The sequence below is a fragment of the Schizophyllum commune genome (assembly GCF_000143185.2).
Source record: "Schizophyllum commune H4-8 unplaced genomic scaffold SCHCOscaffold_9, whole genome shotgun sequence".
In the NCBI taxonomy this organism is placed as follows: Eukaryota; Fungi; Basidiomycota; class Agaricomycetes; order Agaricales; family Schizophyllaceae; genus Schizophyllum; species Schizophyllum commune.
Genome location: NW_026089546.1, coordinates 1,395,671 through 1,420,028, shown reverse-complemented (window position 1 = coordinate 1,420,028; position 24,358 = coordinate 1,395,671). Strand labels below are relative to the sequence as shown.

Below are 24,358 nucleotides of genomic sequence, written 5' to 3'. Positions count from 1 at the left end.
CATCGCCTTCTTCCGCATGCAAAGTGCCGAAAATCACCTTCGCTCAACTATGCCTGCCCAGGCCGTTGGTGCTCAATCAAAAGTCGCTGACGCACAATCATAGGTCGCTGACGCACTATTGGAAGTCGTCGACGCACAGTCAGAATCTCGAGGGACGAACTGCAGCAGTCAACGGGAAGTACTAGACGTCGATCGCAACACGGGTTACGACACCCACAGCACGTTCGTTGTCTGCGTGCCGGAACAAGGCGACGCTCGCGAGCCTGACTTACGTGCTGTCTGCGCACCAGTCCTAGTCAATGTCTACACTTCGACCCCATCCTGCGAGGAGATCACTGTGCGCCCGAGACCGGGTTACGATCACCCGACGAATACCGGATAAATCGGTTGATGCACCGAACGCCAAGTTTTCCGGGTGGATTTTGGGTAGCGGCAGGGTTACAGCTGGGTGATCCTGTTTCGAGGATTTGGGCCTCCGAATTACGTCTTTCAAGTGCTGTTTGGCTTGCTGCTTGGCAGTCTGAGGTATATATCATCACTCAGAAGTGACAGAAGTGCCACAGTCATTTGCTTCTTGTCACGCTGCCTTCGGGGCGCCGTGTCCATGTAGATCATGTTGTAGGATCCTTCCAAGCTCTGAGTGCGTGATCTGGCTTCTGAACGGCTCCCAATGGCATTGGCTTGCTACAAATGCTGCGTGGATGTATTCACAAGCGCTATTACTGTCATAAAAGGTGCCCTAACAAAGCACAATAAGTCCGAAATTCGCAAAGCGCCGACTCATGTAGATCTACATGCAGAGATTCGAAGTAAACCTGAGTTATAGCATGATATATGCGAAGCAGAGCCACTAGATAAACCTGGGGAATGGAGAATAAGGCGCAAGGTGGGACAAAAGTGAGTTCAACCGTGACATGTCACGCGTGTGACAGCGCGTTGTGTGACGTGGCTCCGCGAAATTGCTAAGTCCGTCTTCTCTCTTACCATCATTCCCGACGGCCCAGACTCCCAGCAGCTCTCTCATCGCGCGTGAACCCGTAGTCTGCCCTCTTGACAGCGCTTCTCTCTATCGAGAATAGCCCAAACTAGCAAGCCAACCGCCGTCCTATATTGCGCATACGACGCGCGCGAGGCCATCCGCATTGCTGCGACGCAATACCAGCCGCGGCACAGATGCCTCGCCAGCGCGCTGGCCCTATGCATCGCAATGCCAGGTGCGTCATTCATACAGCCCATCGACCCAAGCTTACGTCGTTGTAGCCTCGTCCACTCCACCGAGGAACCAGGTCGTCCTCGATCCTGCGTGTGAGTACGTTCCTTGGCCACCGCATTCTTTTATGCTATGCCCTCGCCCCATCAACTGGCTTCCCCTCCTTGACGCAACAGCCGGCTCACGAAGGCCCTTGTTCGGTCAGCCCCCTGCCCTCGTCCCTTGCTGTAGATAGATACACACTCTTTTCATGCCATACCATTGGTCGTAGCACCTTGTGTGTAGTATGCTAGATATGCAATAATATGCCCATTTCCGTCATCGCGAGTGTGAGCCCATCCCGAAAAGAATATCACCAGGGAATCTAGTGAAAAAACGAGATGCAGGATCACTTGTCTTTCGGGCGCTGATATCAGCCCATTTCCAGGTGAATTATGCCTAGGCGCTCGGGTTGTAGGACATGGGAGACTAGGTTGTAGGTACCCGACCTTCACCCGGATAAATTCACCCAAACTCGGGGTGTATTAAACCAAGCTTTCACCCGTGGCTATTCACCCATTTTGCGGGTGAGATAGGGTGAAATTGCACCGTATTCCGAGAGAAACCCACCGTATTTACGGGTGAAAGACCGGGTGAATGTAACCCTGTTTCGGGCGCACAGTGGATGCCTCCATTAGGTTCTCACTTACTTCTTACGGACGAAGGGGACGTAGATCCTCCGGTGTTCAAAGTCGCATAATGACTAGTACGCAGTCAATCCTATTCAAAATCTATGTCGACCATTCTTCAGGTTCGAGTACCCTCGGCCAGACATTCTACCCGCGGAAGTCCATGGTACCCCGTCCGGTCCGCGAACGTTGCTGCTCAGCACAGGCTTTCCCAACGCAAGGCCCCGCCTGCCGGACACTGCTACTGAAAATATATTCGAGGCGAGGCATCGTCGCCGCGTCCCTCGGCGGACCACCTACATGCTCCGTCATGCCAACGTCCCCTCGCGCTGCAAGGTTCACCCAAGGTATAGAACTGTGTCTCGCAGCGTGCACGACGTACCGTGAGACCGGGCCACATCGACGCGGGGAGCCTACGCACACGCGCAGCGAGGGTCCGGTGCAGGCGCCTAACTGGGCGCCTAACGCTGAATCGGGGGCGTTGATAGCGTTCTGGGAGCTGGATCCGTTGACGAGGTGCTTGGAAGCTAGGCAGATGCCTAACTGCGCGAACCACGGAGGACGATGTGGCCGATGGCGCGAGGTCGATGAGGTGGACCGGCTGAGGGGAAAGGTGGGAGAATAGGCGGGCGGCAGATCATGATCACCTTTTCACATGAGGATCGAGGGCGGCGGTGGCGGTGCTCTGAGTTCCCGGAATGCGAGGGGCCCGTTTGCGTGCCGTTCGGACGCGTTGAGGGTCGTGGTCGTCGTGTGTGGTTAATCACAACTGGGCGGCGATGAGCAGGGAAGCTTCTGCTGTAGAAGCTGCTGCAAGACGCGTGCTGAAGATGTGTGCACCACGAATCCCGCGGAGTACAAGAGGACGGCCAAAAGATGCGCGTCTTTAGCGGCATCGCAACAGGCGGTAGGGCAGCCCAATCAGTGTGTAGCCGTGACGAACAGATGGCCTCTCAATCGACGGCGGGGGGCGGTGCAGCGTCTTCTCTGTTTGTTTGGTGCGTTCAGTCAGGTCCCCACAGGGCGGCGAGGCAGGGCTCCTGTCGATATCCGCATGCGGCAAGATTCCAAGATGGTTCCCGAGGCCTATCGTCCAGCGAGGAGGTCGGAGTGAGACTGCGCGTGGGTGAGCAGCGCCTCGTCGACGTGACTGTTCGCAGCAAAAGCGGCGTCAGCGATAAATTCCAGACGTCATGGGCGGCGGGGATGCTGTTGAACGTGGGGTCGTGGAGAGCGCCGGCACAGGCGATGACCGTGAGGCGGTGTCCCGCAGGGCGACTGGAGGTCGCGGCATGCGGAGGGCGCAGCGGCGCGCCATGGGCGCTCGATCGAAACACGAGTGCGCGCCATGTGAAGGGCGCATCAGGCGGGGGTGCGCCAGAGAACAGAGAAAGACGAAAAGGGAAGTATGACTTGTTCGACGATTATCGATAGAGAATTGCCCGCAAGCCATTCTCAATGGTCAGTGGAGCACGGTTCATTGCACGGACAATTCGCGGGGCGGCGAAGCAGCCGGACGGTGAAGAAATCCAGCGGTGGGGATTGGGAGGTCCTCGTGGATCTCGATAAGATGGCAATTGCTGCCTTTCCGGGAGCAAAACGGTCCCTTATGCAACATCCCCATTGAGCGTCGAATGCGGTGTGTACGAGTGGCGATGAGTCAAGCTCTGTAAAGGTGTATGCAACGACCATGATCACACCGGCCATTCTATTGACAACGGCGCGCACAGCTCATAAGTAGAATGAGAGCAACCACTCATTTAAAGGCACGCGCGCCTCGACGTGTTCTCTTCTTCACCACCCACAACCAAACCAACTGCACATACTCGACCCGCTCGCCGCGAAGACCCGCCGCGAGAAGACACTAGGCACACCACTTCTACTACCAACCAAAGCAACTATCACGATGCCGGGAAAGCACGTCCGCTTCGCCGCCGCGGAGGACGCGCCCTCGCCGTCCTGGTCAACCAAGACCATCGCACCTTCCCCCGCCTGGTCGACGTCAACCCTCGCGTCGTCCCCCCTACCAGCGGCGCCCCCGTCGCTCCCCCACAAGCTCTCCCCCTACGGCAACTCACCCCTACCTCCCATCGAGCCCGAGCTCGCTGAGGAGTACGTAGCACCGAACCCCAACCTGTGCTACTCCCTCACCCCATCTATCTACTTCAACGTCGCGCACGACCCCGCGGTTGCGCTGCAGCGCATGGACCCCGAAATCGCCACCATGCCCGCAACGTACCCGGCGCTGTCGCGACTGACGCTGGTTCATCACCAGCTGCCATGGCGAATCGTCGTCACGCCACGATCGACGAGACCCAACGCGCCCGTAACCATTGGCGACATCGTCGTCGCACTCGCGGAGGCCCTGACCAAGCCCGCAGAGGAGGCCGAGCTTCAGCGCGAGACCCCCGCGCGGCGGGTGAAGATCACCGAGGCGTGGAAGGCGCGCTGGCGACGGCACGAAGACTCGTACGTCCGGCGGATCGACTGGCTCGAGGGCTACACGATCTTCATGGGCATGACGGCGACGCAGCAGCACGGAGTCTGGGCATTCCATATGGGCCACTGAACGACGGCGACGCGCACCGAGACACGGACTCGCTACCTACCACCATTTCCCTGTTTTTATGGACCTCCGTCGCTATCCCCCATCCCCCATCTCATTACTCTCGAGGCCCACTCGCTATCCAGTCCCCCCTCCCCCACTAAGTTATTTATCCCACTATACGCGCGCCGCCCTCTGTAGCTCATACCCCTCTCCTGCTCTGCTCCTGCCGAAACAACAAATGTACTGTATGATTATTGTTACTTACTACGATACCCGCTCACGACCTTCACGACCGTAGAATATTTGCGACTCTGGGTTTTAGGAAGTCACTAGGAGAACAAATGAATTTGTCGACTGTACACTGGCGGGATTCTGACTGAGGCAAAATACAATGGATTCAAGAACAAACCACTGTTTGGCAATATTTGGACCGCGTCTCGCCCACTCAGGTGATCGCGTCTTCTCCATCAATCACTCCACCAGCGTCGTCTTCAGCGCGTGCCTGCTATCTGCCGCGAGCAGTAGATTGTGTGCAACCTTGACAATGATGAACACCGATGTCCATGGTGCTCCTCCCGTCCATCCCTTGTCATCGGTTGAGGTGAGTTGGGCCTTGGCGCCTATTTGCTTCCACAACAAAGCAGCGTGGACATTACATGCTGCCTGCAGCGTGCACGTCATCTACAGCAGAAGCTCAGGGAGCTACACCGCCGAGCGTCCACGTCGGCCTACATGCATTGGCTGTACAGTCTCTCTGATGCCATGCGACGACCGGGAGCCTGAGGTCAAACTCGCGGCCATCGGCTACTGGCAGGCTCCCGCCCGATCATCGTATCCTCCACACAGGTCGCTGTGTTCTGCCATGCATCGACTGCTGTATCCTGCCATGCAACGGATGCCTGCCGCGCGACTCCGGAACTGCCTCAGTCTCCCGCCCCTCGACTGGTTTACTATACAGTGCTATCTTCGTCCTGCGAACGCCGATTCAAAGATCTACATAGGACCCTGTGGATCGCTCCTCCGTCAAGGTTGCAAACCATATGAACTCCCGATCATACTAGGAGTCTGAGCTTGTCTGCAGATTCCTGCGCCACTTCTGTATATGTTCTAGCCACCTTTGCGCCCCATTGACCTGATGATAATTTGCCGCGGAACTCCCTGTGGTTCTCGTCGATGAATCAAGCTTTCTGCCTATCATTTGGTTTAGCGTTTTCCCAGTTCCGCGTGGTCGTTCACTTGATATGCCCCCGTCGAAGTCGGGAAGCGGGCGAACCGAAAGCTAGTCACGTGCGCGGTTGAAGTTCTGTGACAGCGTCACACAATGTCACCGGTCGCTGATCCTCCCTCAAGAGTCCGAGTGTTGGGACTTGGCGGTGGATGTACTGTGCGTGGTCATTGTGGTGGGTATCAAGATAAAAGTACAACAACATGACGAGATAGATAGCACAATAAATACTGCGCGAGAGCTAGCGACCTCAGACAATGAAGCGCTCGCTCGTCCTGCTCCGACTCCTGCTCCGCAAGCGGCGCACCCGCGACGACGATGTTTTCCTCCTTCCCATCTCTGGTCGAGGGATGGCCTGAAAGCGAACCATTGGCCGAATGCGCTTCTCCCGCTCCTCTGCCTCCCTCCTCCGGTTCTCCTGCCGCTCGCGCACGACGCGCTCGGCCTTGCGCCATAGCCCACCAACAGCAAAGCCATTGGTATCCGTCCATTGACGCACGAGCGAGATCGGCGCCGCGCAGACGACGACGCGGTCGTCCTGAGCAGTGCTGCTGCGCCACTCATCGAGCGCATCCGTCAGCTTGACGTGCCCGAAGCCGGCAACCTGCACCATGAGCACTTGGAGCGTGCTGCTGTTGCGAAGCAACTGCACGAGCTCGGGCAGGAGTTGGGGGAGGGAAGAGGCGGGCGTTGACGCGGAGAGGCTGACGGCGAGGTGCGTGAGGGAGGGTACGTGCTCGGGAATGCCGCTGAGGAGGTGCGCGGTCTGAGGCACCAGCTGGAGTTGGAGGTGGGTAGTGCTGGGGGCAATGAGGGCAGGGTGGAAGCCGTCGCGACAGGACAGGCCGAGGAAGTGTTGCTCTCGCGCGGCGAGGCGAGTACGCGCAACGGCGTCCGCGCCCTCGTCAGACTCGAGAGGTGCTGTACGCTGCTTGTACCCTGCCAGCGAGAAGCCACACGCCCGATTCTGGACGTAGCGACAGCGCTCGATGATGCTGACGATGGAGTCGACAGGTCCGAGAGCCAGGATCGCAAGGTTGCGCACGAGGTCGGGTAGCGGCGCGCGTGGACGTAGACGAGAGGTGGGCGGGACATGGGTGGACGAGACGGCGGCGAGGAACTTGGTGATCGACGGTGAAGTCGAGAGCACCACGGTGTGATACATCATGGGGAGGACCCATTCGCGGACGTGGGACGCGGTGAGGGTGAGCGCCGCGGCGGTCTTGGGAGATGAGGCGGCGGCAACGTCGACAATGTCGCGCAGGATCTCGGTGGGCACTTGGGGGAAGGGGACGACGTTCCCCTCCGCGGTGCGCTCGACAGCGCGAACCGGAAGAGCCGACGGCGACGGTGTGCGCGCTAGCATGCTGAATAGGGTATCCTTTGGATGAAAGGTATGTTTGTTGCGCGGTAGTAGGCGGCCGCGGCTGTTGAGCGATGACTGCGTCCGGTGAGCCCTTTATAGTCCCGCCAGCGCCCTTCTAGGGCCGCGAATCTATGAGCGAGCAGAGTGGAGTGGAGCTCGGGGTGCATATGATGCTGACACCAAGGTTCCGCGCCCGGATCGATGGTGAATACGCGAGGAAGTCGCGTATGCGCGTACGAGGCTCGGGGACGTTGCTGAAGGCGTCTAGAGCGCTGCACGACGCCTGACGAGGTCCCCGTGTCGCCAGGACGCGCTGGACACGCAGATTACGGACAAGTTGTGCGAGTTCGTCATTGCGGTCTGCGTCCCCTGGCCTCGATCTGGCGACGGAAGTGACGAAGCTGCTCAGAAACCAATGCCATTGACCCAAAAAGGAAACTGCCCTTGACGTCACACTTGGCAGGGAACAAACCGGGCGTCATCTGACATGCACCCACATGGTTCAACATCAGCATGTGCCGCTCGCAATTCGTTCATCGCGGACCGGCGGAGGCAGCCTGCAGACGTCTTTCTCAATGGCTGAGGGGAAATCCTGATTCTTGTTGAAGCACGGACGCTACACGACTAGATTCGATTTTTGAGCCTCGGTGGCAAGGGGATAGTCCGAATAACCCTTGGGACCCCCACCAGAGATGTAGAAGAATTCTCGCTTATACGGAGACAGCTGCCAGTCGTGCCTCCACCTCTCGACCAGGTCAGGCTTGTGTATCCAATCAGCGTCCCATGCTCAACTTAGGTGAGATTGAGCGTACGTTGGACACGAAGGGCCGCCCGACCGCGATAATATCGCCCTTGGTCTCTGCGACCTCGAGAGCCAATTTGCGCGAGTAAGCGCCGCAGCTGACGAGAGGGCGAGGCGCCCATATTTTGCGAAGGTAGTCATTCGATTGATTGGCTTCTTCGAGCATGACGCTGTGCTCGCGCGCCTCGACGAGGTGCAGGTATGTGAGGCCCGGGTGTCTAGCCTTCAGCTGCTCAATAAAGTAGCCGAATTGAGGTTCCGGTTCCTTCATGCCCGTGTCTGTGGATGCTCAGTATAGTCATCGAGCCATAAGAGGGCGCGACAAACCATGGTAGACGCCCCAAGGACTCAGTCGAATGGCCGTTCGCTCGGGACCCACGACTTTGACGACTGCATCGACGATTTCGAGGCCGAAGCGAGCACGATTCTCGATGCTGCCGCCATACTCGTCCTCTCTGATGTTCGAGACGTCCTGCAGGAACTGCAAAGAGCCGTGAGCCTTACACATCAAAGAAAATGCAGATATCTCTGACAAACCTGGTCAATAAGATGCCCATTCGCCCCATGAATCTCGACACCATCGGCACCGGCCTTGATCGCATTGATAGCGGCCTGACTGTACCATTGGATATATTCCTTGATTTCCTCCTTGTTGAGCGCGCGTGGGGTTTCGCTCGCGTCCCTCAGCTTGATAGGTGAGGCAGAGACATAGTCTTATCCCCTAGACTTGACCACGTCTGGGAAGCCAGAACGCCCTGTCGCCCAGAGCTGCATGAAGAAAGGACAGTCCTTCGCGTGAACTGCGTCTATGATCTGCCAAGTCGTCAAATATGCTTCTAGTCAGGCACAGAATCAATAGTAGGATGGATTACCTCCTTCCACGCCGCTATCTGCACGTCGTTGTGTATGCCAGGGACGTTGGGGAAGGTAACGGCTGCTGTGTGAATTTGCACGGCCTCGGAGATGAGCAGAGTCCCAGGCGTGTGAGCCCGCTGGTCGTAGTGGTCCTTAATGATGGGTAATGGGATATTATCTCCCGTGCAGCGCATGCGCGTCATGGGCGCGAGAGCAATGCAGTGTTGGAGGGTGACATTGCCGACCTTGATGGGCTGGAAGAGCTTGGGAACGAGGACCATGGCGACTGCTAGCACGCAGAGAGCGAGACCACAAAGCCTGAGCAATGATCGTGGGTGCGTTCGGTTGCGAATTGCCCTGCGGCTTTATCCAAAGTCGAGGGAACATAGGTGAGCAGGGACTCGGTAACGCATCCGATTGCTTATGAAGCGCCGCCTCTTGAGGGCTGTAGCACCAGCATATTGGCCTGTGTCTTGCTTATCTGCTGACAGAGGTTGTCTGTAAGGCTTGTATGCGCAGGATAGAGCACAAATGTTAGGGACTTGACGAGAAGTTCAACGCGCGCATGTGTACAGCCACATCATGGTCGAACTGTGACACGTGTGACCAGCGGACGGACCGTTAGGCCGATTATATTCGAGCATAACTTGCCTCGAACGTCCATGTGCTCCATGTGCCCTCTAGAAGTTCGAACATTGCGCTACCACTGCCACAAGAGCTCTTTTGCTACTGCTGCGAACCCACTATGGACACGACTCGCATCCTTTCTGGCGTCGCGACGAATACACTGCGTGTTAGGTACTCGTTCTCGACGGGCGCCTTAAACGACCTTTGCTGCGGCGGTGGGGCCTTGAGGAACCATCCTTCCCATAATTGTGAACGTCTTCGTGCGCAAGTCGAGGCACATTACCTTCTATATCTTTGGCTGCATCGTCGCACCGCATAGCATGTCCGATTCGGCCTTTCACGACACCATGAATGCAGTAGCCGTGCATCGTCAAAGCCTCGGCACGAGTCATCGTTCACTGTTGGGCGGACTCCGAGAGGTGCCATCGTGCTCGTGCTCCCTGACATTGTCATCCGATCTGTAGCACCGGCAGGCTTAATCAACACGAGTGTGTTGATTGAGCGGCGGGTTGGCAGCAATAGCGTCGGCCAGAATCTCGGTGTGCTCCGCTATGAAAGATTGCCTTCCTGCCGCTCAGCTTGCTCATGATAGCACTCGACAAGCTATTTCAACCTTCGGCACGTCGTAGGTATGACGCTGGCACAGTCCTGGTACAGCCTGAGCAATCTCCATTGCCTTGCTTTATATATCCTAACCAGCGCGCAGATACAACCGCATAACTTCCCGTGGATCTTCGCTATTCCCTGCATAACATGGCTAACTCGCTCACCGCAGAGGACATGGCGTTCTACAAGCTAGCCATCTTGGACGTAGGGATCGATTTCCTGTTTTATGGTGCGTGTACGGAAATTCACGAGTAAAGTATTTTGGCTAACCCCCATTGGCTCAGGCATGCAGATAGCAATATACCTTGCCGTCATATCCGCCTCAATGTGCGCTCATTAATATGTACTGAGGTATCCAGACTACTGACATTCGCGATCTAGCCGTGGAGGCACTAGGCCGCGCTGCGCCATAATACTCACCACTAGTGTCTTTCTGTCGTCCACGCTCGAGGTCATCATGGGGTTCATGTTCATCTTCGCCCAAATCCCTCGTTCTGACGGCGACAACGCAACCCTGCGCTTACTCGGCCTGAACGCACCAGCGCAACTTTTTGTCATATTCAACGTGCGTACGACTCTCTGGCGCCCAAACTCCTCGTTTTCTGACACAAAAGCAGTTCCTTGCGAGCGATGCTGTCGTCGTATGGAGGGCTTGGGTGTTGTGGCCCGACAGTCGAGTCGCAAAGGGCATTCTGAGTTCGTGTATGGCTGGCAGCACAGGTGAATCGTCATGATCGTCCCCAACTGGCGACCCAAGTTAATCTAACACAGTCAGTGTTGTCTTCAATTTTGTCTGGCAAACTGTGCACTGGAGGGAAGAACAGACGCGGGCGTTCACTCTTACAATTTGGCTGCCTCTGCTTCTGACGAACATGGTCGCCACATGCTTGGTAGCTCTGCAAGTCTGGTAAGTCCTGAAGCTGACATGCTAGCGATCGAGCGGACAGGCTCACCAGGCATCACAGGCACTATCGTCGTGATATTTCAAGCGCCCTTGGTCAATGGCGGAAGACGACGCGCGTCGAGAAAGTGCTCATCCTGCTCCTGGATTCCGGGCTGGTGTATTGTTTGATCTTGGTACGTTTTCTACCTGGCACACAGGGTATTTTATCTAGATCTTGATCAGGGTACATCGCTTGCGGTCACCTTCAAGGTTGTCAAACATGGGAATCCCGCGTACCGCATCACCCTCAATATCGCAACGAGCGCCTATCACAACATCGCCGTGCGTGCCCTCGCGCGTAACGTGAGACCTTGTTCTAATCACTCTTTCGTCAGGGCATCTATCCGACCTTTATCGCTGTCGTGGTCGCGGTGCAGCGATCGACGGCGTCTTCCCTTCTGCTGAGCACACAGGTATCTCGGCCGATGCAGTTTGCGAAACCGGCGCTCGTCGATGGCACGCCCCAGCGTAGTGACAACCGGACCCTTCCGTCCAGGCCGAACGCGCCAGGCCTCTCGCGACGGGTCTCTGTGGGCGACTTTCCTCATGATGAGGGTCGCTCTGCATCCGATGTGAGCCACTCAGATGAGTAACTGACTCGTTTCCACTCCGACTGCCGAATCCAAGGGTACAAGATGCGCGACGGTGAAAGTCATACAGCATTCGTCGCCGCGTCCATGCTCGGAATCGGAGGGTTGGATGTTGGGGGTTCGTGTATTATTGCACACATGCTAGTGATATAGTGTATGGGTATATCGTTCTGGGGTATCACAACCTTCTGGACGGTCAAGCATGACTCTTTCTGCAGGCATTTTGTCCACCGCGTCGGCTGCCGTCGTCCCTCCAGAAACGGGCAACTGGGCCACTCCCTTGCCCTGCGTCGCCTGCTTCTTTGCCCTCTGCGCCGCAACCCAACATTCTACGTTCTCCACAGCATCCTGTGGTCGTACCTGCGTCGCGAGTTAGACATCGCCTCCCATTGGTGAACTCCCAACATACCTTATATCCCATCAAATACCCCTGCAAGCTCGCCATCGAGAACTCCCGTTCGGGGATCGCCTCCGCAAAGCGTGCCGCCAGCGCATCTGCCACCGCCGCCTCCAGCCTGAACTGCCGCGCGTGGTGGTGCAACAGGCCGCAAGCGACATCGACCGGCGCAGGAGATTGCGAGCGGGATGAGGAGGCGACAGAGCGGTACCCAGACGCGACGGACTGGTACCCGGAGTCCGAGCCAGCCCTGGCGGCGGTGGAAGAGGAAGACTTGGAGGAACAGTCATCCTTGTGCCGCGGTGCATAGAAATGCCGGAAGAGCTCGCGGGCCTGGTAGCGGCTTGCGAGCTTAAACTCGACGTGCACGTCCATGCGGCCGGGGCGGCAGAGCGCGGGGTCGAGGGACTCGTAGTGGTTGGTGGTGGCGAAGAGAATACGACCTTCCTGAGCACCAACGCCGTCGAGGGCGTTGAGGAGGCCGCTGAGGGAGACGCTATGAAGAGCATCAGTGAAGTGGGGGGTGGCTGACGAGGAGGCGGACCTACCGTGAAGAGATGGTGCTACTGTCGGCCTTTCCCTCCTTGCCATCTTCGCGTGCGCCGACTGTGCCAGTGAATGCAGCGTCGATATCCTCCATGAGCGCGATGCACTTTTCGGGAAGACCACCGATGAGCTCGTTCAGGACGGCGTCATCCATGCCAGCGCGTGACAACGAGACGATGTCTATGTGGGTCAGTCAGGAACAGCAAAGTAGCAGGAATGTATACCCACAAACGTCAAGCCCAAGCTCGCCCGCCATGCTGTGGATCATGGACGTCTTCCCGCAGCCAGGCGCACCATACAAGAGGTACCCTCGGCGAAAGGGGATGCCACGGTCAGCATACCAGTCCCTGCTCTCCAAAAAGTCGCGCGCGTCATCCACCAAAAGATCCTTGACGCCCGGATCCAGGACAATGGACGTGAGCGCACGCTTCGGCCGCGACGCAACATAGCGCCACATATCGTTACTGCAGCGCGCCGTCAGCAGAACATAGACGCACGCACTCGGCACTGGCACGCACTTGTTGGCGACATATATCGAGATCTTGTTCTCCTGGTCCGCGACATGCGTCCGCTTCGCGTCGAGGAGGAGGCGGTTGAGGACGTTGTGCGAGCGCGCGAGGATGCGGAGTTCGAGGGATTCTTCGGTGCCTCCGTAGTAGCCTCCCTTGTTGCGCTGAACGCGGGTGACGGAGATTCGACGGCGCTGATACCAAGGGGCGTCTGGAGGATACCAAAGGACGTGGGAAGAGGTGGAGGAGGGGAGGTATGTGAGGGGGCGGCTGTGATTCACGAGTGCGCTGGCGTCGATAGCTTCGCCTGGAACAGTGACGACTTCACCCCTCAGACCGAAAGATCGTGTTGATATCTGGACCTCCCTCGCTTCCCGCCAGGAAGGTTGTTTTGATAGCCAGTTCATCATCCAGTCTGCGGTATGCCTGTGTGAGCGAAGATCAAGAGGGAGATACTGTGCGCGCACCATAGCAGTCATCATCCTGCTCGAATGTCGCGGTTATCATGAGAGCATTGACTGCTTGTCGATAGAGCCAGAAGAGGGTGCGACGGCACGTCTCGATCGTCCCTCCGAGGATGAAGAGCTTGAGCCAGTCTCGCAGTGCAGCGGAGGAAGCGAGGGAGGATACGAGGGTGCCAGAGACGGATAGCAAGCTTCCGGGGAGCGATGCTCGAGTCGAATGGCTCACTGACAAGCGTCGCGAGCTGTCCTGTGCCAGAGTCCCTTCCCCAGCAGACGAGGGCTGCGTGAGCACCGCCAGAAGCTGGTGGAGTGCTTCCTCCATCGACATTTTCGAGATGTCAATAGTTTTGCTTGCGTTTCCTTTCCCTGAGGTAGCCTATGCCTCTGGGGGAAGTAGAAGCACGGTGAGCGTCGGAACCAAGAAGTCCCCAGCGGGGAACGGTGCAATTATCCCCGGCCCGGGCTCCCGCGCGTGCCCCGACGGGCGCCTAATTTCCCCTGCGTTGTTCTTCACCATCATGTTCTTCAGTAAGGCTTCATCAACGCCAGAGCCTCAGGAGGCTCCGGCGGCGTCCATTCCAAGTGAAAGTGAACCACCGACAACGTCTACATCGACCGTAGAGTCATCGGTTCTCGCGGGCAACTTCGAGGAAGTTGTCAGGCAGGAAGAGGCACGTCTGAAGCGCGAGTACCCCTCCTTCGCGGAGATGCCGAAGTGTTGGAACCATATGGATACGCTTCTGTCATGCTACTGTGCGTTGCCCCCTCATGCATTGATACCTCAAAGATGACCTTGGCCCTTAGCGCTGCGTGAGAACGTCAAGGCCATATACCGCTACGGCCATCAGACTTCCTGCTCAGAGAAGGCTGCTGAGTTCAAGTGGTGCATAAGCAATGTCTGGCATCCTGATGAGGAACGACATGACATGTGGATACGTCGCCGCGCAGAATGGTGGGCACGAAGGAGGATGGGGAAGAGTAGCGAAGATGTTTGGGAGGCACGATCGTGAGGGCACCGTCCACTTCACGTATGGCGTATATTGACATTTCTGCAGCGAGCCACCACCCAATTTCCCCGTACTTATCACGGATGAGATGCTCGGGAAGAAGCGCGTGGACGCCAATTAGCTGCTCTCCCAATCCCTTTGAACCATCTATGCACCCCCACTATCTGTCCAATTGACATCGGAGGCTCTCTGGTATACTCTATCCACTCTTTCTCGCTCTGCATTTTTTGCAGTGACAAGGGTGCAACAAAAACTGCTGCGCTACTGGAAACGAACGTCTCTACCCTCCTATCTGACTCACCGAACCTACTTCCCGCGAACACGACCCAGGTCTTCGAGAGGAAGGTCTTTGGCGTTCTTAGGCGAAGCCATAGACGCTGTACGACCGGACGTGAACGTGCGCCCGTCCATGCTGTTCAGCTGCGTCTCGTCCAGGCTATCGAGCTGCGTCTCATCAAGCGTCGTGAGCGAGCGGCCCTGCGTCTCTGCTCCATCCGCAAACCGCATGCCTTGCGACACCTGGGTGCTCAGCAGTAGCGACGTCGTAGCCGAGCGGCGCATCGCCACGACGAGGAGGATCAGTGTGGGTAGAATACCCTGCAAGGCCATAGATCAATCCGAAAATCATAGCGTAATTTGGGTTCGAAGGGACCTACGGCCTAGTCTCACAGTTCAGCCTCTCGTTCTAGGATAGGTCGCGCCAATCACACTGTAAACAAGGTAGACGGTACCTGCACCATCATAGAGGTCGATGCCGAAGCGGACGACCTGACCGTGATGAGTACAAAGTCGCGGCTGAAAGAGAGGCAGAGACTCACCCACAGTATGCAGTACAGCGTCCCAGACTCCAGCAGCAATATGAGGATTCTCTCCGCTCGCGAAGTTTTTCGCCAGTCGCTGACGAGCCTCTTCACGTCACGAAGGTAGTACCTAGCGACGTGATTAGTTAGCGTACTATAGGACAGTTATGAAACGGGCAATGTACCAAAATCGTACTGCCACCAGGATTGTCGAGACGGCGTTGGTGATCAACAATGGTATTTCCATCATGATTGCGCTTGACTGGAGACCGTTCTTGGGGACCTTGATGTAGGTGACGCATTCGACGAGGACACCGACTGTATGACATTAGAAAGTTCTGAGACGGAAAGAAGACCCAGCTCACTGAAACTTCCGAGTAAGCATAGGGGGAGCGCTCCACTTACGAGGCGGCTGCCCCGATAGAGCATCAACACCCGCCAGACGACAATGGTGTCGCTCATGATATACTAGCTCCGGCTTCCTCAGTCACAGAAGCAGTGAGGATACAAGAAGCGCACGTTGAATCGCGTAGCCACTATGAACGCAATGTTGAGCTTGTTCAGCAGCTCTGGCAAGGCCAATTCTGCGTTGAGTCCTAGCGAAGGCATTTGTACGACGTTGCTGAGTATGGCCACAATTATAGTGCATGTCGAGGCAAGAAACAGAGCGACGATGCACGCTGTGACCGGGCGCGACCAAGTTTTTCCCCGCCTAAGGGAAAATCAGCCGCCAGGCCTTATGAATGATGGACGTCGTGAGCTGACGTCAAAGCAGCCAAAGCGGCGACCAGCAGCGTCGCCTGTATCCCTATCGGATGAGGTCAAACTCGTGTCGCAAGGCTTCGTCAAATGTGCGAGCCCACCATAAAACAGCACTTCGACACCTTCCTGCATGACAATGAGCTTCAGGTCTTCCACATCGCCCGCGGAGAGCGGCTGAAGCTGTATATCTCGAGGTGTGGAGAGTAGCATAGCTGAAGGAACGTGCAATCGAGCGCCCGAAGGGAGAGCGGCGCGTATGCGCAGACGACAGGTTATTATATGTGCGATGTCCAAGGAGCTTTGGCTTCTTCCCGCGAGATAGACTGAAGCGAACACAACATATCCATAGCTTGGAGCCGGCTCCGACGGATACGACTGCGAGGTATGATAGCGGCCCGATATCTCCTGGCAGAGGCGCGAGAGTGAACTAGGAGGGCCTCGTGGACCCGGCAGAAGTTATCAGTGGCGTGACTCTTGTACTGCTATAAGCGGGTTCAGGCGGGAGTCGTGCTATTGACCTCCAAAGCGGGCTGTGAGCCTGAATCTAAACAGCAAGGTCAGATTCTCGCACTGGCAATGCTCAGCGCCTCGCCGTTTCTGGTCACGGCGGTCGATATATCGAAGAAGTATCATTCGAGAACGAAGGCGGCGCGAAACGGAAGTGCCCGGGCGCGTTCCTGGACGAGCAGAGCCCCGGTGCTGCGTGTTCCGTTATAGCCACAGTTGCCCATATGGGTCCTAGCGCAAGTTGAGGTTGTTGTAGCGGATTGTAGCGGAGAAAGGAAACGTGCGATTGGTTCCGAGGTAATCGGCATCTCCCGGAGATTCGCGGCCACGATCACGTGTGCAAATGTTGAACTTCTCGATGCAAGGTGCGGTTGAAGTGCAATCATGGCAATGTTCAATTGGCAGGAGAAATCTCTGACATGCTGACTGAATCGTCCGACCTACTATACGAGCCCTTTGCAGCCAAGAACCGCATACGATGTGAGGTTTGCCTGCTCATCGCTAGGGAGGCAGCGGCCGAGCGTTTCATGGCGATCCGCAATGCTGAGGCCCTCAAGCGCCTTCCAGCGAGAGTGCCGCCAAACGTGAAGTGATGTCTATTCGCTACCTCGCTCGCCAGCAGATGTTCTGAGGGTCGCGCCGCTCGTCGGGTTTTCGGTCCTCTCGTTCGTGTTTGCGAACTCCATCGGGTGCGATACCTGAGTGCTCAAAACGAGGGATTCCGTCGTGGAACGCTGCACAGCGACGATGATGACAATAAGGGTGGGGTAAATTCCCTGTACATCGTTAGTAGCCCAGCTCGCAGCAACAGGATTGCAGGGTTGACCACTTACAGCGAAGCTCTGGTACGCGTTGCTCGCTGCCATGTAGTACGCCGCGCGTGTTTCATCTGAACTTCCGTCCACTTCGAGAGCGAGGCTTACGATCTGGTGGAGAATTCATTGGGACCAGCAACAATGAAATGAGACCAAAACCTACCCAAAGCAAGCTATATACAAAGCCCGACTCAAGAAGCAGGACAAGAACCTTTTCGACTCGGGTTTTCTTTCGCCAAGGGCTGGCAACGCTTCTGATGTTGCGGCGGTAATACCTGTAGGGCTGTGTTAGATGTCATTGCAGTGAAGAAAGGATCGACTTACCAAACCTGAAGGCCTACTAAAATCGTCGCAACCAGGTTTGTGAGGAGCAGAGGTATCGTGACCATCAGCAAGCTCAATATTGGTGCCGTGTCGTCCAAGTAAGCCAAAGCATACCAGATCAAGTGCGCGAGAACACCGACTAATCTTCGTCAGACGTGAATTATCACGAACCAGCCTCTCCTACAACTCACCCACACTGCTGGCCATGCATAGCGACAAGATGATCTTGGCGACACGATTGTCTTGCCATAGTGCCCATGCTCGCCATACGACGATAGCGTCGCAAACGAGCAGCTGTATGTGCAAAGTGATTAGAAGGGTGATTATCGACGCAGGTAACATGGACTCGCGTTAAAGCGTATGCAAATCTGGACAGTAACATCCAAAGCAAGCAATATGCGGCCGATTCGCTCTGAAATAGATAGCAGAGGTGCTTGAATGAGATAGAATATGTTGCCCAGAACGACTTCGACTGTCGACGAGATGAAGAGCGAGATGACGACCGCTGTGACGAGACGCGAGCGGTGCTTCTGGCGTCTAGTAAGCACTCAGTACGATTGGTCAACAAGGAGATGTGAGGCATGTTTACTCACGCCAAAGCAGCCATGGCGGCGACGAATAGTGCAGCGTGAAAGCCTGATGTCGAGATAAAATCAGAGATGCGCTGGCAAAGACGAGCGATCGTGCGTACCGTAGAAAAGGGCGTCAATACCTATCTCCAGGATGGCACCTTGATTGAATACCGTGTCGTCTTTCGTCAACTTTGGGGACACAGCGAAACCATTTCTACGTATCATGAGCGGACAGGAGAGGGCTTCCAGAAGGGTGTAACGGGATCCGTCATGTATATGAAGGACTTCGATATTCTTAGAAGGTCTGAGACCCGGACGCCGCGAACTGCCCTCGCAAGGACGTATCAACCGACTCCGAAAGGCCAGACGGTTATAGAATCAATGGTGGCATGGTTGTTCCCGCGCCAAGATCTCCCACTGAAAATCACTAACCTGTATACCTCCAGACAGTCGTCATTCGTGGCGATACAAGGATCATTTCGCTGAGGGGATGAGGTCGCAACAAGCGAGGCCTGCTGATCTTGAAAGTGAGCGCTTGAGCTTCAGTATTATTTATGAGTACGCACTAAGCCTCCACATATGGGAGCGCGAGATCCCCAAATAGCATGATCATCTGAGTTCAACAGCAGATCCATCACTTACGCTGAGCCCTTGTTACCGCTAGTTCATTACCTCCTTGACCGCTTTGACGAGCGCATCTCAGTTTCGACTGCGGCACCGTGATTGCCAGTAACCACTTCACCTCGAGGTATTCACAGCGACTTCATTGCAGGGATTGCTGATCTCTCGAATCTCGACGTCGAGGTGAGATTCGGAGCAAAAGACGGCGCGGGCGGGTCGGGATAATTACTGCCGCACGCGGGAGCCACGTTGCTGCGTTGAGAAGCCGGTGCCAAATTCAATTCCTTCCTTCCGTCACACCAGACGCGCACCCCGAGCGAAGGGCGCGTCTCCCGACACTCCCCAACATGAGCTCTTCACCGGCGGGCGAGGCATCCTCTGCCCATGGCGGCCCACATCTGCACTCGCGCACCCTGTCGTTCGACTTCGACCAGGACGACAGTTACGACTTCGAGGAGGATGCACATGTCGAGGACGACGGGGATTATTCTGCAAGGATGGAAGCCGTACTCGGCGAGGATGCGGAGGAAGACGAGGGCGAGTACGAAGACTACGAGCACGAACAAGAGCCGGATTTGTCTTGGATGGACGAAGACCCACAATCATCGTACCGCGACCAACTACGCGACGTTCTGGAATCGGAGGACTCGGGGGAGGAACTGGGGGATGGTCCCGAAGAACATCATTCAGAGGCACAGCCGCACATTGTCACCCAAGATGTGGACGAGGTACGTGGATCACTCGCTGCTATCGGTATTCTGCTGAAATGCACGACAGCACCAGGACACGCTCTCCTCACCTTCGACACCTTCCATGCCCAGAACACCACAGCCTACCGAGTCCCCTTTACCGAATGGCTCAGCTCCTCGGCTCGCGAAACCCTTCCTTCACCCTACTGTCTCCCGTTTGCGCTCCTACACCCCTCAACCTTCGCGCGCACCTTCCTCCGCAAGCATGGGTACACTAAACCCGCCAGGGCTCGACACGCCCGGAGGCTCCCATTTCTCTGCACTCTCCCGCATGTCCTCCTTGTCAAATCTCCAGCAGCTACCGTCCGCCTCGACAAACGATCACTCTAATGGTCACATCCCTGCGCCTGATCGCGAGGTCTTCCGCTGGACGCTCCTGCGTAACATCGGCCAGCACGTATATTCCAGTAATCCACAGAAGACTGCGTCTCTTCTGGGCGCTCCTGCCATCGGCGCTCCCACCGTCCTTGCTGCCAATGGTCTCATCTGCGTCGGCACGGACAACGGGAAGACCTCCGTGTACGACTTTACGCAGAATTTGAAGTGCATTTGCGGCTCGGAGGATTGTGCGCAGATATCGATATCTATATGCTGGTAAAGGCTGACATATGTGCACAGCGCAAACGGTTGGCCCTGTTACCGCGGTCGCCCTCTCTCACGACCATACCTACGTCGCAACGGGACACGCTTTCGGGCACGTCCAGCTGTTCGATCTGAAAAACCCGAAATCTCCCGCACGAGTCGTTGCACCGACAACTATCGAGGTCGTTGCTTCAGGTCGCCAAGAAGGCCATATTCGCGGTAGTAGGATCGTCAACGTCGACTTTGTTGCTGGCAGGCACACAGCCTTGGTCTCCGCTGATGAGCATGGTATGGCCTTCTACCATAGTCTCGGCAAAGTTCTCTTCGTCGATGCGTCGGACATCTTGAGGATATTGGGCAAATACCCCTTGGACGACCCGCCCGTATCCCCGTCGACCATCGTGGCAGGTCCGACGCCGAAATCCCAGGTTCATACCCATGTTCCACCTGAGAGGCGAAGGCACCGCTTTACCATGCTCGCAATGGCACCTCTGCCATTAGGGACATCACCACATTCGACAGACGCGTACAATCTCATCGCTCTACTGACGCCTTCCAAGCTCGTCATCGTGGGCTTGAAGCCGACACCGAAGACCTGGCTGAGGGCACCGCGAGAGCCAGAAGAGGGGGGCGGGAAGACGAAGTGGAAGGGCACGCTTTCATGGTTCCCCAGCGTCTCTGTCTCCCAAGGCTCGCCGAAGAAGGCTGCCAACGGCAAGGACGAGGCTGTCCCCGCGACAACTCCAATCCTCGTATACACCTGGGGCAACTCCCTGCGTCTGCTCAAGGTCACCGAAGTCCGTGGCAGGGAAACCGTCCGCAACCCTCGCACGGGCAAGACCACCGAGATGGAGGTCGGCCGGATGGCTTTCGAGGATGCGGGCCGGTGGGCGGCGCCGTCCGATATCCTCGCTTCGCAGTGGTTGAACGCCAATGTGGGTTCGTTCGCTTCTTGTTGGCGCGCGCGGTACGGGGGCTTATGCATATTCGTTGCAGCAAGTGATTGTGTTGACGGACGACATGCTTGGCGTGTACGATTTGCGGCACGGCGCGCTGGTTGAGCAGGTGCCGTTCAATGGGATGTCGCTTGTGTCGCCGTCGCTGAAGCGGTCGGTCAATGGGTCGATGCCGTATTCTGTATCCATTCGTGATGTGGCGCATAGTCTACGGGCGTACAAGGGCAAGATCTTCATTTTGGTAAGCACGCGCCGCGCAAGATAGTGGATCTGTTTGCTCATCCACCGTTAGGGCCGCGAGCACCTCCAGGTCGGCACCCTGCTGACTTGGGCGGACCGGGTGCTTTCCTTCGTCGAGAATGGCGACCTTCTGAGCGCCATCGATCTCGCGCGCACCTATTACACGGACGAAGCTCCCGGCAACCGCAACGGCCTGCCGGATGACCCCGAGCTCCGGAAAGAGACAATCGGCCAGAAGATGCAAGACCTCATGCAAGCTTCCGCCCGCTACGCCTTCTCCGAAGAACGCCTCACCGACGCCACCCACATCACGCCAGACAACCGGGGCGTCGACCGCACTGACCTCTTCGAAGGGCTCGTCCGGACGTGCGCGCGCGCCTGCATCGCGCTCGACGACTTCGACTTCCTCTTCGAAGATCTCTTTGGGCACTACGATGACGCGGGCATCACGCGCATCTTCCTGCGCGAGCTCGAGCCGTTCGTGCTGGAGGGCGAGATCAAGTTCGTCCCGCCGTGGATCACGCAGCGGCTGGTGGCGCTGCACGAGGAGGATCGCCGCCCGGACCTCGTCGAGCGCGTCATCTGGCACATTGACCCGGCGTGTTTGGACATCAACCAGGCGATTCATCTGTGCCAGCGGTACCACCTGTACGACGCGCTCATTTATGTGTACACAAGGGCGCTGAGGGATTATGTGGCGCCGATTGTGGAGTTGCTGGGCTTGATGCGCAGGGTGCAGCAGCATCGGCGGGCGCAAACGCGGTCGCCGGAGTCGGGAGGGGTGCTGGATGAGAGGACGCTGGAATCGACGATCGTCAACGCGTACAAGGTCTACCCGTACCTCGCCAACGTACTGTCAGGCCTTACGTACCCGAGCGAGGAGCCGCTGCCTGCAGACGAAGTCGATCAGGCGAAGGGGGACATCTATGCTTTTGTCTTCTCCGGGCGCTCGGCGTCGTGGCCTAAGCAGGGAGATAGCAGACTAGTGCTCACGGCAGAAGAGGAGGGTGGCGTCGAGCCAACATATCCCTACGTGCGCCAGCTCCTACGCTTCGACGCGGAGTCCTTCCTGCACTCGCTCGACATTGCCTTCGAGGACTTCTATCTGACGGACGAGCCGCAAGGCATGAGCCGGCTGGTGATCATTCATGTCCTCCTCGATGTGCTGGCGACGGGTGACCTGTCCCCCTCGGACGTGACCTTCATCAACATCTTCATTGCGCGAAACGTACCGAAGTACCCCGGGAAGCTAGAGCTGCCACCGAAGACCCTGCACAAGGTCCTCATCTCACTCGCGGAGGATACGGACCCAAGTACGCGGGAAGACCGCCAGCTCGCAGCGGAGTACCTGCTCTCGGCCTATACCCCTCACGACCACGAGCGCATGCTCCGCCTTTTCGAGCAAGCCGGCTTCTACCGCATACTGCGTACATGGCACCGCCGCGAGCGCCGCTGGGGCGCGCTGCTCGTCGCCTACATCGACGACCCTGACCTGCACCCCTCGGAAATATTCTCCAATGCGGATGAGGTACTCGGACAGGCCGCACGGGCGAATCACGGGCTGCTGCCCTCGGAGATCGTCGCGACGATCGAGGACGCGCTGGCGCAGCTCACACAGGCGGGCCTCACGTACTGCGCGGGGCTGCTCGATAGGCATGTCCCGCAGCTGCACCAGCGGGCGCTGGATACCCTGGAGGAGGGCGCCGACGCGGAGCGCTATGCTTACCTTCGCCACCTTCTTGGGCCTGTGCATTCGGAGGAGTACGAAGTGCCGACGATCCTGCCGCAGAAGACGCCCTCGCAGCGTGTCCCGCGAGATCTGCGGCACCAGTTCGTGCAGCTGCAGTGTCGGTACCACCCTGAGGAGGTCATATCGCTGCTCAAGACCTTCCCGGACGACTTCGTGGATATGAAGGTGGTGGCAGATGCGTGCGAGGCGAATGAGGTGTACGCTGCAGCTGCGTGGGCAGTGGACAAGCTTGACAAGCCCGGCGATGCCCTCGGCAAGGTCGAAGCGTTCGACAAGAAGCTTACGCTTCGCGTGCTCGACTGCTTTGGCTCGGACGCTGCGGACACCAGGGAAGAGGGACTGTCTCGCGCGGTGAAGTCCATGCAAGACCTCGTTCGCACGGGCATCGAGATCTGCGTAGGACGATCGCAAGGCTCCGCTGTTGACATGCCTCTGGAGGATCTGTGGTTCCAGCTTCTCAATGGCCAAATAACAAGCGTGCAAGCCGTGTCCGGCTACCTATCCGACTCGAAAGACGCCGACACCTCCGTCTCAGAGGCTCAACAGCAGACGCTTGCTTCTCTGCGCGCCCTCGTCCAGGAAACTTTCACTGCGTTGGTCTCCATGAGCTCCGCACGGATGGTGTCCTTCCCCCGTTTATTCAAGCGGCTGGTCAGCTCGACGGCGCAATCTGCAAAGGGCGCGCAGTACAACGAGTTCCGGACCATCCTCACGGGCATGCTGGAGTCTTACCGGGAGGACGGGGACATGCTCATCATCTCCAAGCATCTCGTCGATCGAGACCTCTACGCGACAACCGCCGTGCTGGTGCGCGAGCAGGCGCGCGGCTGGGCTGCGGGGCGGGGGATCTGTACGCGTTGTCGGCGTGCATTGCTGGGCAAGGACGGCGTGGCCGCGGACGACGTGCGGATCTCCGTCGGTCGGACAGGCGCTGTGTATCACTTAGACTGCGTACCATAGCCGTGTGGGCGGTTTACTTGCTAATCGAGGATTCCTACGTATGTATGTATCGTATAATGTGAGGTGCTGATTTAGCGATGCACTCTCGCGCGATGCGGGGCGCGAGTCGAGGACTTCGTTTGTGCGGACCGCGGCGTCGATGCGGCGGCGGCGTTTGGAATGAACGCCTTTGAACATGCAGAACTTGGGTGCGGCCTGGGCTTGGTCGCCGTATTCAGTACGCCGGTCTTGTTTGTCCTCCTGGGTGCGGCGCTGACTTGCGTCTCAGCCCAGCGGTAGTCCCGTGCCCTCGGCTCCGACTTGGGTGGGCCCGGGCGGATTCAGTCCTCTGCCTGCATCATGACGAACGGCGGCGGC

General features: G+C 57.3%; 10 protein-coding genes across 10 annotated transcripts; 5 read left to right on the top strand and 5 right to left on the bottom strand.

The window, feature by feature from the left end:
• Positions 1–867: 867 nt before the first annotated feature.
• SCHCODRAFT_02691282 (uncharacterized protein) lies at positions 868–4,812 on the top strand (the record flags this gene model as incomplete). Its single annotated transcript, XM_050346835.1, has 7 exons — positions 868–897; positions 1,058–1,214; positions 1,261–1,305; positions 2,001–2,491; positions 2,901–3,004; positions 3,039–3,250; positions 3,774–4,812. 7 exons carry the CDS (start codon positions 868–870, stop codon positions 4,445–4,447), a joined length of 1,713 nt encoding a protein of 570 aa, XP_050198873.1. The 3' UTR covers positions 4,448–4,812.
• A 158-nt stretch (positions 4,813–4,970) lies between these two features.
• Positions 4,971–5,758, top strand: SCHCODRAFT_02634795 (uncharacterized protein; the record flags this gene model as incomplete). Its single annotated transcript, XM_050345831.1, has 1 exon — positions 4,971–5,758. The coding sequence occupies one exon, from the start codon at positions 4,971–4,973 to the stop codon at positions 5,493–5,495; it is 525 nt and encodes a 174-aa protein (XP_050198872.1). The 3' UTR covers positions 5,496–5,758.
• A 29-nt stretch (positions 5,759–5,787) lies between these two features.
• On the bottom strand, positions 5,788–7,352 carry SCHCODRAFT_02634793 (uncharacterized protein). Its single transcript, XM_003029362.2, has one exon. The coding sequence runs from the start codon at positions 7,015–7,017 to the stop codon at positions 5,902–5,904; it is 1,116 nt and encodes a 371-aa protein (XP_003029408.1). The 5' UTR covers positions 7,018–7,352; the 3' UTR covers positions 5,788–5,901.
• A 244-nt stretch (positions 7,353–7,596) lies between these two features.
• SCHCODRAFT_02691280 (FMN-linked oxidoreductase) lies at positions 7,597–9,222 on the bottom strand. The gene is made up of 6 exons (XM_003029361.2): positions 8,692–9,222; positions 8,572–8,632; positions 8,357–8,532; positions 8,147–8,300; positions 7,830–8,098; positions 7,597–7,777 (listed from the first exon to the last, which is right to left on the bottom strand). Exons 1-6 carry the CDS (start codon positions 8,953–8,955, stop codon positions 7,634–7,636), a joined length of 1,068 nt encoding a protein of 355 aa, XP_003029407.1. The 5' UTR covers positions 8,956–9,222; the 3' UTR covers positions 7,597–7,633.
• An 832-nt stretch (positions 9,223–10,054) lies between these two features.
• On the top strand, positions 10,055–11,322 carry SCHCODRAFT_02511784 (uncharacterized protein; the record flags this gene model as incomplete). The annotated part of the gene is made up of 8 exons (XM_050343258.1): positions 10,055–10,136; positions 10,192–10,234; positions 10,289–10,472; positions 10,525–10,627; positions 10,679–10,814; positions 10,873–10,984; positions 11,034–11,136; positions 11,186–11,322. 8 exons carry the CDS (start codon positions 10,055–10,057, stop codon positions 11,320–11,322), a joined length of 900 nt encoding a protein of 299 aa, XP_050198871.1.
• A 220-nt stretch (positions 11,323–11,542) lies between these two features.
• Positions 11,543–13,768, bottom strand: SCHCODRAFT_02634784 (P-loop containing nucleoside triphosphate hydrolase protein). Its single transcript, XM_050345830.1, has 6 exons — positions 13,360–13,768; positions 12,902–13,307; positions 12,612–12,847; positions 12,386–12,563; positions 11,850–12,333; positions 11,543–11,800 (listed from the first exon to the last, which is right to left on the bottom strand). The coding sequence occupies exons 1-6, from the start codon at positions 13,682–13,684 to the stop codon at positions 11,582–11,584; spliced, it is 1,848 nt and encodes a 615-aa protein (XP_050198870.1). The 5' UTR covers positions 13,685–13,768; the 3' UTR covers positions 11,543–11,581.
• A 96-nt stretch (positions 13,769–13,864) lies between these two features.
• Positions 13,865–14,779, top strand: SCHCODRAFT_01158039 (uncharacterized protein). The gene is made up of 3 exons (XM_003029759.2): positions 13,865–14,109; positions 14,161–14,362; positions 14,412–14,779. The coding sequence occupies exons 1-3, from the start codon at positions 13,875–13,877 to the stop codon at positions 14,482–14,484; spliced, it is 510 nt and encodes a 169-aa protein (XP_003029805.2). The 5' UTR covers positions 13,865–13,874; the 3' UTR covers positions 14,485–14,779.
• Positions 14,670–16,135, bottom strand: SCHCODRAFT_02601599 (uncharacterized protein; the record flags this gene model as incomplete). Its single annotated transcript, XM_003029359.1, has 8 exons — positions 14,670–14,960; positions 15,072–15,131; positions 15,182–15,271; positions 15,360–15,481; positions 15,569–15,635; positions 15,683–15,785; positions 15,929–15,971; positions 16,027–16,135. 8 exons carry the CDS (start codon positions 16,133–16,135, stop codon positions 14,670–14,672), a joined length of 885 nt encoding a protein of 294 aa, XP_003029405.1.
• A 666-nt stretch (positions 16,136–16,801) lies between these two features.
• On the bottom strand, positions 16,802–18,379 carry SCHCODRAFT_02634777 (uncharacterized protein). The gene is made up of 8 exons (XM_050345829.1): positions 18,263–18,379; positions 18,165–18,207; positions 17,922–18,108; positions 17,763–17,865; positions 17,572–17,710; positions 17,411–17,522; positions 17,266–17,358; positions 16,802–17,208 (listed from the first exon to the last, which is right to left on the bottom strand). Exons 1-8 carry the CDS (start codon positions 18,366–18,368, stop codon positions 17,029–17,031), a joined length of 963 nt encoding a protein of 320 aa, XP_050198869.1. The 5' UTR covers positions 18,369–18,379; the 3' UTR covers positions 16,802–17,028.
• A 576-nt stretch (positions 18,380–18,955) lies between these two features.
• Positions 18,956–24,083, top strand: SCHCODRAFT_02634771 (uncharacterized protein). The gene is made up of 5 exons (XM_050345828.1): positions 18,956–19,492; positions 19,542–20,079; positions 20,132–21,030; positions 21,092–21,292; positions 21,344–24,083. The coding sequence occupies exons 1-5, from the start codon at positions 19,112–19,114 to the stop codon at positions 23,999–24,001; spliced, it is 4,677 nt and encodes a 1,558-aa protein (XP_050198868.1). The 5' UTR covers positions 18,956–19,111; the 3' UTR covers positions 24,002–24,083.
• Positions 24,084–24,358: the final 275 nt, after the last annotated feature.